General features: G+C 42.9%; 1 protein-coding gene across 4 annotated transcripts in view; it reads right to left on the bottom strand.

The window, feature by feature from the left end:
* Nucleotides 1–13,368, bottom strand: part of adam12a (ADAM metallopeptidase domain 12a) — a 78,104-nt gene that overhangs the window by 12,237 nt on the left and 52,499 nt on the right. For all 4 annotated transcript variants that reach the window (XM_076999992.1, XM_076999993.1, XM_076999994.1 and 1 more), the window contains 9 exons: nt 12,819–12,890; nt 12,224–12,393; nt 11,463–11,547; nt 9,157–9,305; nt 3,360–3,537; nt 2,226–2,315; nt 1,900–2,095; nt 1,480–1,588; nt 294–492 (listed from right to left, as the gene is read on the bottom strand). In XM_076999992.1, the coding sequence (XP_076856107.1) occupies nt 294–492; nt 1,480–1,588; nt 1,900–2,095; nt 2,226–2,315; nt 3,360–3,537; nt 9,157–9,305; nt 11,463–11,547; nt 12,224–12,393; nt 12,819–12,890 (1,248 nt within the window). The remainder of the gene's footprint in view (nt 1–293; nt 493–1,479; nt 1,589–1,899; nt 2,096–2,225; nt 2,316–3,359; nt 3,538–9,156; nt 9,306–11,462; nt 11,548–12,223; nt 12,394–12,818; nt 12,891–13,368) is intronic.

Here is a 13,368-nt window from a genome sequence, read left to right on the forward strand (position 1 = left end):
TGAATAAAAATGTATGGTTCCAAATTACACATGCCTGAGGCTGCATGGGGTTTTGCTTTCACCTGTGACTTAGGTCACAGACGTCTCTGACCAGACCTAAGCATCAGATCCAGATGTGTTAGAGTAGAGATAGACAGATGCCCAGGAGCAAGTTGCAGCCTCCTCCATATTCAAAACAAACCCCAACTGCAGTCCCATGGTGTCGTTGTCTTCAGCCAGTCTGCCTTCAGCGAGGTTGACCTTAGTGAGCATGAATGCAGGATGAATCAGAGTAAGGCCATATGAACTCTTACCATGTTTCCACCACACTTTGTCCCAGTGAGGACCAGGCCCGGGTCGGGCATGTCGTCGCCCAGGTACACGTGCGTTCCACGGCACAGGATCCGCCCCCCCTCCTGCAGGGGAATGTTGGTCTCTATGGAAACTGCATTTGTGCCAATCACTGGCCGGTTAGCACCACCTTGACACTGGATCTTCCCACATTTGGCATCTCTACAGAACAACATGACATTGATTTATGTTATTGATTAATGGGATAAGACAGCTGACACTAGTTGACTAGTGATTACTTCTTTACAAAAAGTGTTTTCTCTCTCTCTCTCTCTCTCTTGCTCTCTCGCTCTCTGTCACAGTCCCCTCAGCAACCCCTCTTGTTTTAGTTTGGTTTGTGTCTTGGTTTCCTCTTTATGTTCTTTTATTTTGAAAATCCATCTTGTGTCTAATTTCACGTCCCTTCCTTGTACTCTGGCCCCTCGTCATGGTTTTCACTTGTGTCTCGGTTATTCTTTGTTGGACCTGTGTTTTTTCCTGTTGGTTGCTGGTCATTGCATGTAGCACCTGTTGTTTTGTTCCTGGTTCTGATTGGTGGTATTTTCTAGTTATCTCTGTTGATTGTTAACTTGTGTCTTGCATTCAGTCCAGTGTCTGTTACTAGTCTTGTTGTTAGTTTTGTGTAGATCTTGTCTCTTTAGTTTGTAGTGTGTTAGTTTGCTTTGTGTGCCTTTGTTTGTCTATGTTGCTACATCTGTATTATGTCCATGTCCTTGTTCATTAATTATGTCTGCATTGTACTTGGTTGATGTCTTTAGTTTGTTTAGTTTATCTGTGTTTGATGTCTTCTTAGTTTTAGCCTTCCTTGTGTGTTTTTGTTAATAAATCATAGTAATATCCAAGATCTCCTGCACTTGTGTCGAACCTGCCCCCCTGAGTTGTTACACTCTGAGTAATTAGTGAAATTCCATTAATCAAGACATTCTCTCTGAAATACCTGAAGTGCCTGCCAATCGCAGTCCAACTGAACAAGAGCTTCATGTTTATGTAAATTGTAAGGTCCTTTCCAGTGGGCCTTTTTTTTTTAGACTGTACTGCATGTCACATTGCAAAAATTGTGGGGTTCTGTGTGAAAGTGTTTTTGTGTGGGAGACAAACAAAGGAAACGACAGCAGATGTTTTAGTCATCTGAGAGAACATAAAACTCACCGAGCTTCACACTTAACGAACGATCCTTTGGAGTCTTTCCCACAGTTCCCATATGGGTCCCCTGCCGAGTTCACCCTCTCGAAACAAATACCCGGAGCTGGCTTTGCACCTACAGGACACACACACACACACACACACGTCCTACATACACTCCTGCTCTCTGCAACCTCTCTTCATTTTTATAAATCATATAAAAAGATGACATCTGCATGGAATTCAACATAAACATTTCAAACATTTCACACAACTTTGACATTCTAGCAATACATAACCATTGGAAAACCTTCGACTTGGCATAATGTTCAACAAACGTCAAGAGTTTGTCAGCTTAACTATGTAAATATCATCCATCATCAAGGTACAATAATTGCCATCTAGAGGTGATGTTCCTTGAGGCCTGTAGGTGGCGCCATAACTCACCCTGACCCCAGAGCGTGATACACTGCTGTTCGTGAGTTTGGCAGACGCCATTGTAACAGTGCCCATCCACACTGTGGCAGGTGTGGCCATCGTGCAGGTAGACATTGGCAGGGCAGTGCGGGTCTGAGCCGGTGCAGAATTCTGGCAGGTCGCAGGAGTTACTGGACTCCCGGCATGGGGTACCTGCAGGCTTCAGCTGAGAGTGCAGACCCGGACAAACAGTGTTTATCCTCACATGCTGCGTCACTGTGTCGTTTTAAACAGACAAATGGCGAAGCTTAGCAAAACCTCATTAAACAGTGAAAAATGAGTGAGATGTATCTTACCTGACAATCTTCACAACACTGGCCATGAGCGCACACAGCGCTGCCTTTCAGGGTGCATGTACTGGCATTACAGCAGGGGTTCATACATTCCTGCAGAGACAGATAAACAGAGAGCGATAAAAGCAATAAAGCTCCCTCATGTGTACATACACACAGGTCCTGTACCTCTCCTACCCTGACTCAGGTTATTTAAATAAATGCACTTGTGTTCAGTCACAGCAGGATTTGTCCAGCAGCCAGTGGGGGAACCTTAATGGACCCAGATCCTGTTGTTAAACCTGAAGTACTGACTGGGCTTGGGAGGCAGAACTCGACCCGATAGAACTATAAATGTCTTACCAAAACACAGTCAAGATTCGAGCTGTTCCTAATGCATAAAATAGCGTGAATAGCGTGTGATGGAGTTGTAGAGAACCTCTCAGAGTCTTATTGGTTTCCCAGACACTCCCTGGCCTACTGGCTCCTTTTAAACACTTTATGGATACAGCATAAACACATACATTTCAACAGCGGTGACAGGTCGGCACTGTTCTTACATCCACCACACCCGGCAATCACTCACCCACACGCACATACACTCACTCCAATACGTTCTCTTTGTACCATAAGTTGTCATCAAAAAAGATCAATAAACACACAGGCAGACCAATCAAATAGCTTCAGGACTAAGTCAGTAATGGGGTTGTTATGTGAGGTGCTTCAAAGCACCCCGGAGCTCGGTTCTGCCCCACACATGTGCTGGGGCCGAAGGCTCTGAAGTCAGGGTTTCCTTCCCAATGTGATCAAGGGGAACACACACCCGGATGAAGTGTATGTTTATGCCACTTGTCATGGGTTTGGATGATAAGGCTTTAGTGATCCATGCTGTGTGAGGTGGGAACATTTGGAGTGGGTAAGTTTGGAGTGAAAGAGTGCAGTGAGAGTTTAGGTGGGTGTGTTACATTTGCTGTGTAATGCGAACAATGCATGTCCATCTCAGACACATCAAAGCAAGAGTGGGTAAGACACACACAAACACAAACACACACACAAGCCCTAGTTTTCACTTCCATATTAGTAAGGGAAAGAAAAAGACAGCTATGCATTAATGCAGAGTTCATCAATACAAATGCATTCAGCCACACCCATCTGTACCTCTGGGTCACCACAGTCACATTCCTCTCCCTCCTCCACGTATCCGTTACCACACTTCTGCCCTCCATAGAGCACTTTGACCTCTGGCATGTTGAAGAGACACATGCCCACACCCTTCTCCAGACTGACCTCCAAGTCCTTCTTACTACACGAACTGAAAACGGTGGGGAATGGGTATCTGCACAGAGAGAGAAAGAGTGAGACATAGAGGGAGAAAGAGGGAGAAAAGGACAGTATTGAACTTTCAACCATTTAATTGGAGAAGTAATAAAAAATGTAATATTAAAATTAACCCTTAATTAATTTCTTAATACTGTACATCAATTAATGATATGATGTCCTAGCAATGCCATTGCTAAATATGGTTATGCTAATTATTGAATCTAATAAAGAGAGAGTCAAAGTCATGAGAGAGAGAGAGAGAGAGAGAGAGAGAGAGAGAGGCAGGGAGAAAGTGGCAGACATAGAGAGAGGCAGAGAGAAAGAGGCAGAGAATATGGTTATGCTAATTATTGAATCTAATAAAGAAAGTCAAAGTTATGAGAGAGAGAGAGAGAGAGGCAGGGAGAAAGAGGCAGACAGATAGAGAGAGAGGCAGAGAGAGAGGCAGGAGAAAGAGGCAGACAGATAGAGAGAGAGAGGCAGAGAAAGAGAGAGAGAGAGAGAGAGAGAGAGAGAGAGGGGCAGAGAGAGTCAGAGAGAGAGACACACAAAGAGAGAAGGGCAGAGAAGGATCAGCAGGAGAAAGAAAAAGATAGACTTGGAAAAGCAGAAAGATCCCTGTTAGAAGATCTTAATGTAATCATTGCTCGTAAATCTGTGAGGAGAAGTGTTGAGTAACTGAACAGGCAGAGAGAAATAGGCATCATTCCTCACAATGTCCCTCATTAATCTCTGCTCATCCCATCCCATCCCTTGCACTAATCAATTAACCAATCAAACTGCAGCAGTCGTGCCAGCAGTGTAATGTCATGTTGGTGCTGAGTCGTGAGATGGACTGAAATATGGCCCCTCTCACCAGCCAGAACGTTGTTTCCACCGCCAGACATTTTATTATCATTTATTTGTGTGCGTTCATGTGTGTGTGAGACAGAGAAAGAGAGCAGAGAGAAGACTATCGCCGTGCTTGTTTCAACAGACTACAAAAACAAAGACTCAAGGGTAGGTAGATACTTGGTGACTTTGAAACATGGGAAATATGGAAGGTTTCAGTAGAATGGGCTTCAGATGCTACACACACCTGTCTACGAGAACACTCTCAAACACATGCTTCTGAGGTATTGCCAGATCACATGCCCTTACAACTCCACAAGGCACAAGAAACTCATACACACAAACCCTGCAAGCATCCACAGCAGGGGCCCACGAGAGGAAGCCACACCCACAGCAGGGGCCCACAAGAGGAAGCCACACCCACAGCAGGGGCCCACAGGTCTACCATAAATGTCAATGGCTTAGGGATTATGGCTTATGGCTTATTAATGCGAATGGGGTGTTTTCAGAATGGGGAGTGTCTCCTTCATTTGTTGGGACTCAATGAGAACAGTTTCATATATAAATTGGTGTTCCCTTCTCATGCTTTCTTCCCATGTCTAATGTGAACTGAAGAGCAAGATACTGTAGGTTTTGCCATATTTGACACTGTGATGTTTTCACACTCTGTGTAACTGACCATGTTTTCTATCATGAAAGCACGGTTATTGTTTACTGTTTATCTGCCATGAAAAAGACTCCAACATCAAAACATTAGGTATGCAGGGCAGGACCAGGAACACATGGTTATCACCCTGTAGAGCAGGAACACACTTTGTTCCTGTAGACATCTATTGTGCAGCATTACCTGTTTGTGTCAGAGTAAGAACACACATACACACACACACACTCCTATTCACTCACACTCACTTACACACACTCATACACACTCACACACAGGTGTCAATATCTCCTCTCATCTCTCATCCACTTCTCATGGCTTATGGCAGTCACTCATTTCCAAGGACAGTACTGACTTGCAGAAAGCACACACACACACACACACACACACACACACACACACACACACACACACACACACACACACAATGCCTGCATAATCAGATTGTCAGTGACTTGCGCTCCTCTGCCTGCCACACGGTGTCTCACAAACATTGATCTTGACCCAGATTTCAGCAAGAAACGAATGAGAACAGAATAAGAAGCACATTACTAATGGGCCTTAATAATTAAAGCATTGACTCAGAGCCATAGCTAAATGCCGGCTTAATTTAAGAGTGATGGCTTTGCAGTGAAAGGTTATCACTTCGTAAATACAACATTTTAACTATTCATTTAAAATGATCATTTTGCACTATCACTCAGCACACATTGGCTCTACGCTTTGACACCAAGCTGGGACACCAGTTCACAGTAAATGCAGTACAGCAGCACCTATAGTTTAACATCAGAGAGAATCTGCTGTCAAGGATCCTGGATCAAGAGGGACTATGAACTCTCCCTCCTCTAATCTTCTCCCTGACGCTTAAGTGAGAGGCTCTCGGCGTGCCTCACAGCACAAGCCGCGAAGCTTAGAGCTGCTGAAATATTTATCCGGTATGTCTGACAGCTCCTCCCACTGTAAATATAAAAGAATATTCATGACATCCTCTCCCCCACCTGGCCAAACCACCATGAAGAGACAGAGGGAAACTTCTCCACCGTTGTCTCTCAGTTTTGATATTTTTTCTCCACTTTTCTTGGCTTCTACAGAATGCTGAAGACTTCACAGCTTCACACGTTCACAATCGAGGATGGCAGTCGTGCGTTTCCCATAGACACGGAGTAAGCCAAATACACGGAGACGCTGGGCTGGCTACACATGCGCCATCACGGCCCCTGCAAGAAGCCACCTGAGGCAACTCCTCAGAGCCATTATAGAGAGAGTGGCAGCAGTGGTACAGGTGCTAGGAGTCTGAAGGGGAACTCATGCTTTGCTCTGAAGTCTGCCAAGTCAGATACTTTTGGAAAGAGCATCACTGAACATCTCCAGATGCTTATGGAAGAGTACATGCTGTTCGTTTGTGGCTACTCAATCCACAGTGAGAGACCGCTCCTGCCAATACTCCCACCCACTGAGGTATGAAGCCAACAGTAATGTTGTGGAAGTTCAGACATACAGTATACTGCAAATGGCACAGATCCCAGTTGTACACTTGCAGACACTGCGTTATAACTGACTGGGCTACATGGAAGAACACATATAATTATATTAAAAAATCAAAGGTTCATTTTTTTTAGTTCATTTGTAGGATCTATCATGCAAATTCTGAAATGCGGAGCATATTCTCAGGTTGATTCACAGACTTGAAATACACAGGCTCAGAAGCATCTGACTCTACACCTATTGATTTCTCTCTAGGAGCAGTGAGTCAGTCTTTAGGGGATGATCTAGAGGCCGTATGAACCCGTTGTAATCTCTGGAGTCAGAGCACAAAAGTCCAATCTGCCTACAAATAGCAAAGAGAGATAAAAAGGCACTGATGGCATTCAGCTCTCCTACACACATGTATTTAATATCCATTGTGTATTTACACACATCCTCTCCCCTTAGCAATTCATTCAAATATATGACAAACAAGTGTCCCCCATATTTATGCTGCAAACAAGCCAGAACTGGCAATAACATTTATGCAGTACTGGAATATCTTCACCACAGCGCTCCCAGACAGACTGAACAGATGCTGAACAGTCAGAGCTTAGCTGTAAATTACTACTCCGTGCATTTTAACACCCACTCCCATGCATGACAAATAACACATTAGCAACGCATTACACTGGTCCAAATGTCAACACGATCATGTTAACACTGATGAGTGACCTCGCTTTATTTTGGGTGGTTGGTCAATTGGTGCTATTACTCTTACTACTACAATTCCGTATTATTTCAGTATAGCTACTGATAATTATAAAAGTAGCAGTTGAGTTTAATGGGGTTTATTATATTTTTGGTAGTATGTTTCATGCGGTTAGCAGCAATGACTTCATGGCCTCAGTATGATCTTGATACAATAGAATTAAGGAAATGCATCAGCAGGAATAAAATTTCCTCTAGTAACAGACAGTGGTCTTTAAAAACATTACTCAACACAACTAACCTCCATCACTCAGCAGGGTATAGCAATCTACTGATTTAAATCTTTCACAGGTGACCATTGTGAGGACTCCAAGTATGACAAACGCATTGACTTTAGGTTTTGTGGTGCATATTCAAATCTGTGAGCAGATTTCTCTGATTCAGTAGCCTAATGGCATGTGAGAGCCACCACGTGTGACTCCTGACTCCTGGCTTATATTCATAGGCTTTCTCAGACTGCTCATTAGAATCTGGCATTTTCCTAGATGAACTTAAATTGCTGTGGTCAGCTGTGGATGACATTAGATCAATTTCTAATTTGTCTTTTTGAAGTAAATGTTAGAATATTTTGTACTGAAGTGATTCCATTACATTATGAATGATCATCATATATGAAAACCTGGTTTCAAAAGGATCACAGTAAAGAATTGACACAAGTTAAAGTAAGTAATGGTCTGAAACTGTTCAGAATAATGTTTCAGTCTCTGTTTTATTGAATCTTACCGCTGCTTTGAACACCACATGTCACTAATATCCATAAACATCACTGATAAGTGGGCTACACTTTCAGGTTAAATTATTTTTCAATACATTTAGCTGACAGCTAATTCTTTGTTATTCTTGGTGACCATATCTCAGAAATGCATGATATTCTGTGTGGCGTATTCTGTGTAGTGTCGCTAGTCACTAATCTTGGCAGCACAACAACAGGCACTGAGTACTATCCTGATTGAAGCAGGTGTGCATCAGACCAGACAAGACCCAAGATTCAGAATGTACACAAGAGCCTCTGAGACAGTTCCGCACATAGCAGCAGGATCCCAGGGGAAGCATACACCGTATTTCCAAGGGGCAGGGGTCGTATCTGGGGAGGTATGAGGTGCACGAGGTGGATAGTGTGTGGACCCAAAACCCACATAGAGGGAATAGAGTGGTAGAAAACACCAAGGCCAGGGTGCTCTGGCACCCCCAAATTAGATACATAATTAGTTATAGATGCAACAATCAAATATAATGATGAGTAGATGACATGCCGGGGTAATAGATGTGGCAATCACAAGTGAGGGAAAGATCAGTGAACAGTTGGAGAAATACACAGAATGTGGAAGGCTAACACCATGCCAACACATCCCAGAAATAATAGTATCACACTCATTCCAGAAGAGAGCCATTCGAGAAACAGCTAAAATAATGGACTATACCCTCAAGCCCCCAGGCCTCTGGTAGAAGAACTAAATGTGAGAAAAAAAGATATGTCCACCCACTGGTAGGGTGAGACAGGAAGACGGATATGCAGGATTAGTGATTAATCAAGTTCCTTGAAGTGGCTAGGGATGGTTCAAGAGCTTCTAAAAGAAGTGAGCGTACAATCGACATCTGAAGACAAAGAAACTCCACTGGACGATTACTGGAAATTCATTTCATTGTTTGTATTGCTAAATACTTTTGAGGTGTGTGTATCAAAACAAGCTTCTAAACTAGCTGATGAGCTGGATTTATATGTATTTTTCTTTTAGGCTGTGCACCTTGTCTAAATCTCTGTATCTCTGCATTTGGCTCTAAAGCATGATTAAACATGTAATATATATAATCATAATATATGTACCAACAGCTGGTAGCTGAGATAGAGGTAGAACATATCTAAGGGGGCATCCTGAGGACTGGAGACAGATCCGTCCAGGGACATACCCAGTAGAGGGAGTCATAATACATCCACCTCTGTCTGCCGTCACTCTGCAACCACATCCACGCTCTGGTGTGTCATGGTTCATTCCAAAGTTGTGCCCCAGCTCATGAGCCAGAGTAACCGCAGCTCCCAGGGGGTTGTCGGAGTGGTCCTGGCAATGAGAGAGAGAAAAGTAAAAGCAACAGGAAGAAGAAGAGAAAGCGATGGGTGATCGTTAATTGCAGCCACACATGCTCCCAGATAAATCAGCGCTTTCATAGCATGGCACTGCAACAAACAGTGGCACGCTTTCATAAAACCGATCAATTTCATTTCCAAACAAGTAAACCCAATTACTTTCCAGTATTTGCCATAGCAGAGGGGTCAGGGTCGATTACACTCCAGCTGCCCTACAAAGATTAGATTCTGACCAACATCACCACGTTTGTTTGTTTTTCTATCATAGAAAATAGCAAAGTGGTGTTTCACATGAGAGAACTAATCAATAAAACGCAGACACCAACGGCCTATGTAACTGCTTTTCCACAAAGCCATTACTGGAGCATAAGTCAGGACTTGTGTGGTTTACCTAATTGCTCCAACTCTGCCAAGACGAAATGTAGCAAAGCCTTCCTCTCAGCAAACCATTTAGCAGTGCTCTGAGTAGGACCTTATTCACACATACACATGGGTTGAAGTGGGTACACATTTCTGCATGTGTGTGTGTGTGTGTGTGTGTGTGTGAGAGAGAGAGAGAGAGAGAGAGAGAGAGAGAGAGAGAGAGAGAGAGAGAGAGACCGGTACCAAACCACAAACTGCTGGAACACAGCAGATGTATGGCTTAGTGAAAAGAGGATATGAAATGATACCTTCACAAAAACAGGTGACTTTCACACAGACACATTGATTATGAAATTGATCAAAGAGAGAGAGAGAGAGAGAGAGAGAGAGAGAAATGCTCTGACATTGCAGGAAACCACAGTGTATACAATATGTATGGCAGAACAGGTGAAATCCAGCCTGCCCTGATCAGAAAACCTGACTTCTAATCATCACTAAAGTTAATATGCTCCTCATCAGTGAGCTTGATCATTCAGATTATTTATTTAGTTAAGGTAGATCAGTATTACATACTGTGTCTGGTTTTGTTTTTAAAAAGAGATGAAGACCAGGTCTCACTTTAGGAGCATTTCATTCAGAAATCTAGATAATTACAAAGTGCTCAAAGCATTTGAGATTGACATATCAAATGATTTGGTTAAAATTGTTTATATTAGCAGACGTGCCATGCAATTAAGTAGTAAATATTTGACAGGGAACCAGACTGCAGAGAGTTAGTCAATGAGAAAAACAGATTTTAATAAATTACTTATTGAATAATCCAATAAAAAAAACAAAAAACAAAAAAAAAGCATCATCTGGGTCATCAATATCATCTGGGTCTATCGAAGAAGGATGCCTTCCTAATTTCTTTTGTTGACCAATAAGAGTAACAGAATCATCATTCACTGGGTCTGTGTATTCAGCCTCTCTCCTTAGGGTCCCAGAGAGTACTCCTGTTTCATGCAGGCAGCGGGTGGAGAAGCAGGGCAGAGCGAGACTGATGGTGGTGTGGAGCCATGCTGATCTGTAATGGAGGAGGCTGGTGGAACCATCGCTCAGTGAGCGGACATGTCATTCAGATCTTTAATCACCCTGCCAAGGCCTTAGCCTCTGCGCCAGGCACAAAACGCCACAAACAGCTGGGAGGTTCTGGAACACTGGCTAACCAGAGAGCTGTTCCAGAATAGCAACTCCTTTCTAGAGCTAATGAGTTCTAATGACCTAATAAAAGGCTGGAGTCTGAACCAAGGCAGGGATCGATTCCAAAGCTGGAATCTCAATTGCTAATCACTCCCAGAGCTGTGGTATAGAACTCGGTCCCTTTTGAGTGGATATGATGTTTCCCTTGCCGATCATTTGTTTGTTCTGCCTCATTAGTACGTAAACAGCTAGGACTCATGTAATCGATATGTTTGGGTGATTTATGGCAAACATCTTTGGATGGCCATTATATAACCTCTTCAGCAGGCACAGTAAATAATAAAGCAGAGATCTTCACTTCAACAATAAAAGCATGAAAAAACACTGTATAAATATTAATTTGCTACGTAATGATGCATTTAATTAGCTACAGCTAAATTAAATGGAAGAGGGAATAGCTAAAAAATAATACAGAAATAAATATATAAAAGAAACATTATGGAACACCAATGCCGAAAATGTGACCTTTTCAGATTTGACACAAATGATGTACATGTTTTGTATAACAACAGACTCCCTCACTCACCATGACAATGCCCCCTGACTGTTCAGCCGTACACATGCTCATAATGGGAGCCATACCAATTGTGGTGCCCTGGAAGTACACCCCACTGAAGAGAGAGAGAGGGTGGGGGGGGAGTGAGGGAGAGAGAGAGATCCAGATTCACAAAATAATCCTAAACGCAATCTACGTTCCAGAGTAGGCCAGATGCACTGCAAATGAAGTGAGCCATCTGGACCTGCAGATTCTGTTCTCATCATAGCAGGAAAGTACTGCTACTGACACAGACCATCGGAAGACTCCACTCCATGCCACTCCACAACCGTTTTCATACGGTTCCTCTGACTCTGACTGATGATGCTCCACACCTGCAGCTCATTCATGGACTCACTGGGCCTGAATATAAACTCACTTCCAAGTGATTTTTATTTTATTTTTTTTGGGGTGAAATCTTGCTGAGTCACTTGTCTATTTTTGAGCATGCTCTCTATCTTTTTTCTGTTGCTTTACTTTGGTTTCTATTTCTGGGCTCAAGTTTGATGTGTCTGTCTGGTTTTTTGACTGGTCAGCTAAGTCTCTTAGCCACTGCCCTGCAGTTTTAACTGTGTTTTAACTGCTTTTGGACTTGGAGCTTAATCAATACTCTCTTATAGTGTATCAGTTCATTTTTTAATAACAATTATTTTTGCCTTGTTGTACTATATAGAAGGCATATGACACAATCTTGCTGTGATAATTTTGTCTTCTAATATGTCCGGTGGTGAAGATGGACGGTGTTTCCTAACCTGATGAGCTGTGCGTTGTCATGGGGTTTCTGTGGTAACAGCTTGAGTTTCCTCCAGTCCAGGAATTCGTGCAGTGTGGTGAAGGGATCCTGAGTGACTGAGCATTTGTCCGAGTCACTCCAGACCTCCAGCCCCACCAGGGCTACGCGGATGTTTAGTACTCTGTAGAACTGAATTTCATGTGAAGCTCAAACACATTCATCCTATTCTTAAAACTTGGATTTTTTATGTATGCCTCATTCAGCATCAAGTATTTGTGACTCCCGCTGTACTGTCAATGTTGCATTACATGTTAAACTACATAATTGGCAAAATATATTGGCAAATGGTTTTTTGCAGTTTTCTCTCTGTTTAGCTTTAGGGATGCTTGATGCTATAGAACCAATGCAATACATCAAGGTTCACCAGTTCCAGTTTTGGATGGCCTAAATGCTACTGCTCAGATTAGTGTTTTTAGAGAGCAGGTGCTTGGTGAACAGCTGATCAGTCAGATCAGGTGTAATCAAAAGGAAAAGGCACTGAACTATGTAGCACTGTGTCAATGCAGCAGTGGAACTGCATACCACGGCCACTGAAGAAGGTCGGTCACGTTTACCTTGTCCACATAGTTGGCGATCTCGGCTAGTCTCTGTCTCACTTTCTCCACGTCTTTGCCCTGTTTCTGATACTGAAAATAAAAGGGGGAGAAGGAACCTGTATCTTTTAGGGTTCTCAAGTTGGCCTTAACACTGAGGATTGTAGATGTCGCATGAGGCAAGCGATTTTCCATCTGAGCTTCAATTTGGTGCAGATGTGGAGACTCTCTCCCATGTTTGGGAAAGACTGGAAATGTCTGGCCTGAGGGATGGGCTGCTGGCCCAGTGAACAAAAGAGTCATACAGAATCAAAGCTTGGAAAATCTGTAGGATTCTTCTGATTCTGTATGATCCGAATTATAGGCTTTGAGTATTGAGGCTTGGGACTCTAATCAGAAGCTAAGTGAGCCATGAAAACTTCACTAACAATCAATGTTCTGAAAAAGTTTTGTGGGCTATTATTGCTATTATAATTCACAATGTTATGTTCCTGGTAAAGAATGTCTGGAGGATTCTCATACCTGAACATTAAACGAATAGTTTATTCCCCTGATAGTGGCAGGCCTTACA

Source organism: Brachyhypopomus gauderio, chromosome 3 (genome assembly GCF_052324685.1).
Source record: "Brachyhypopomus gauderio isolate BG-103 chromosome 3, BGAUD_0.2, whole genome shotgun sequence".
NCBI classification, from domain to species: domain Eukaryota; kingdom Metazoa; phylum Chordata; class Actinopteri; order Gymnotiformes; family Hypopomidae; genus Brachyhypopomus; species Brachyhypopomus gauderio.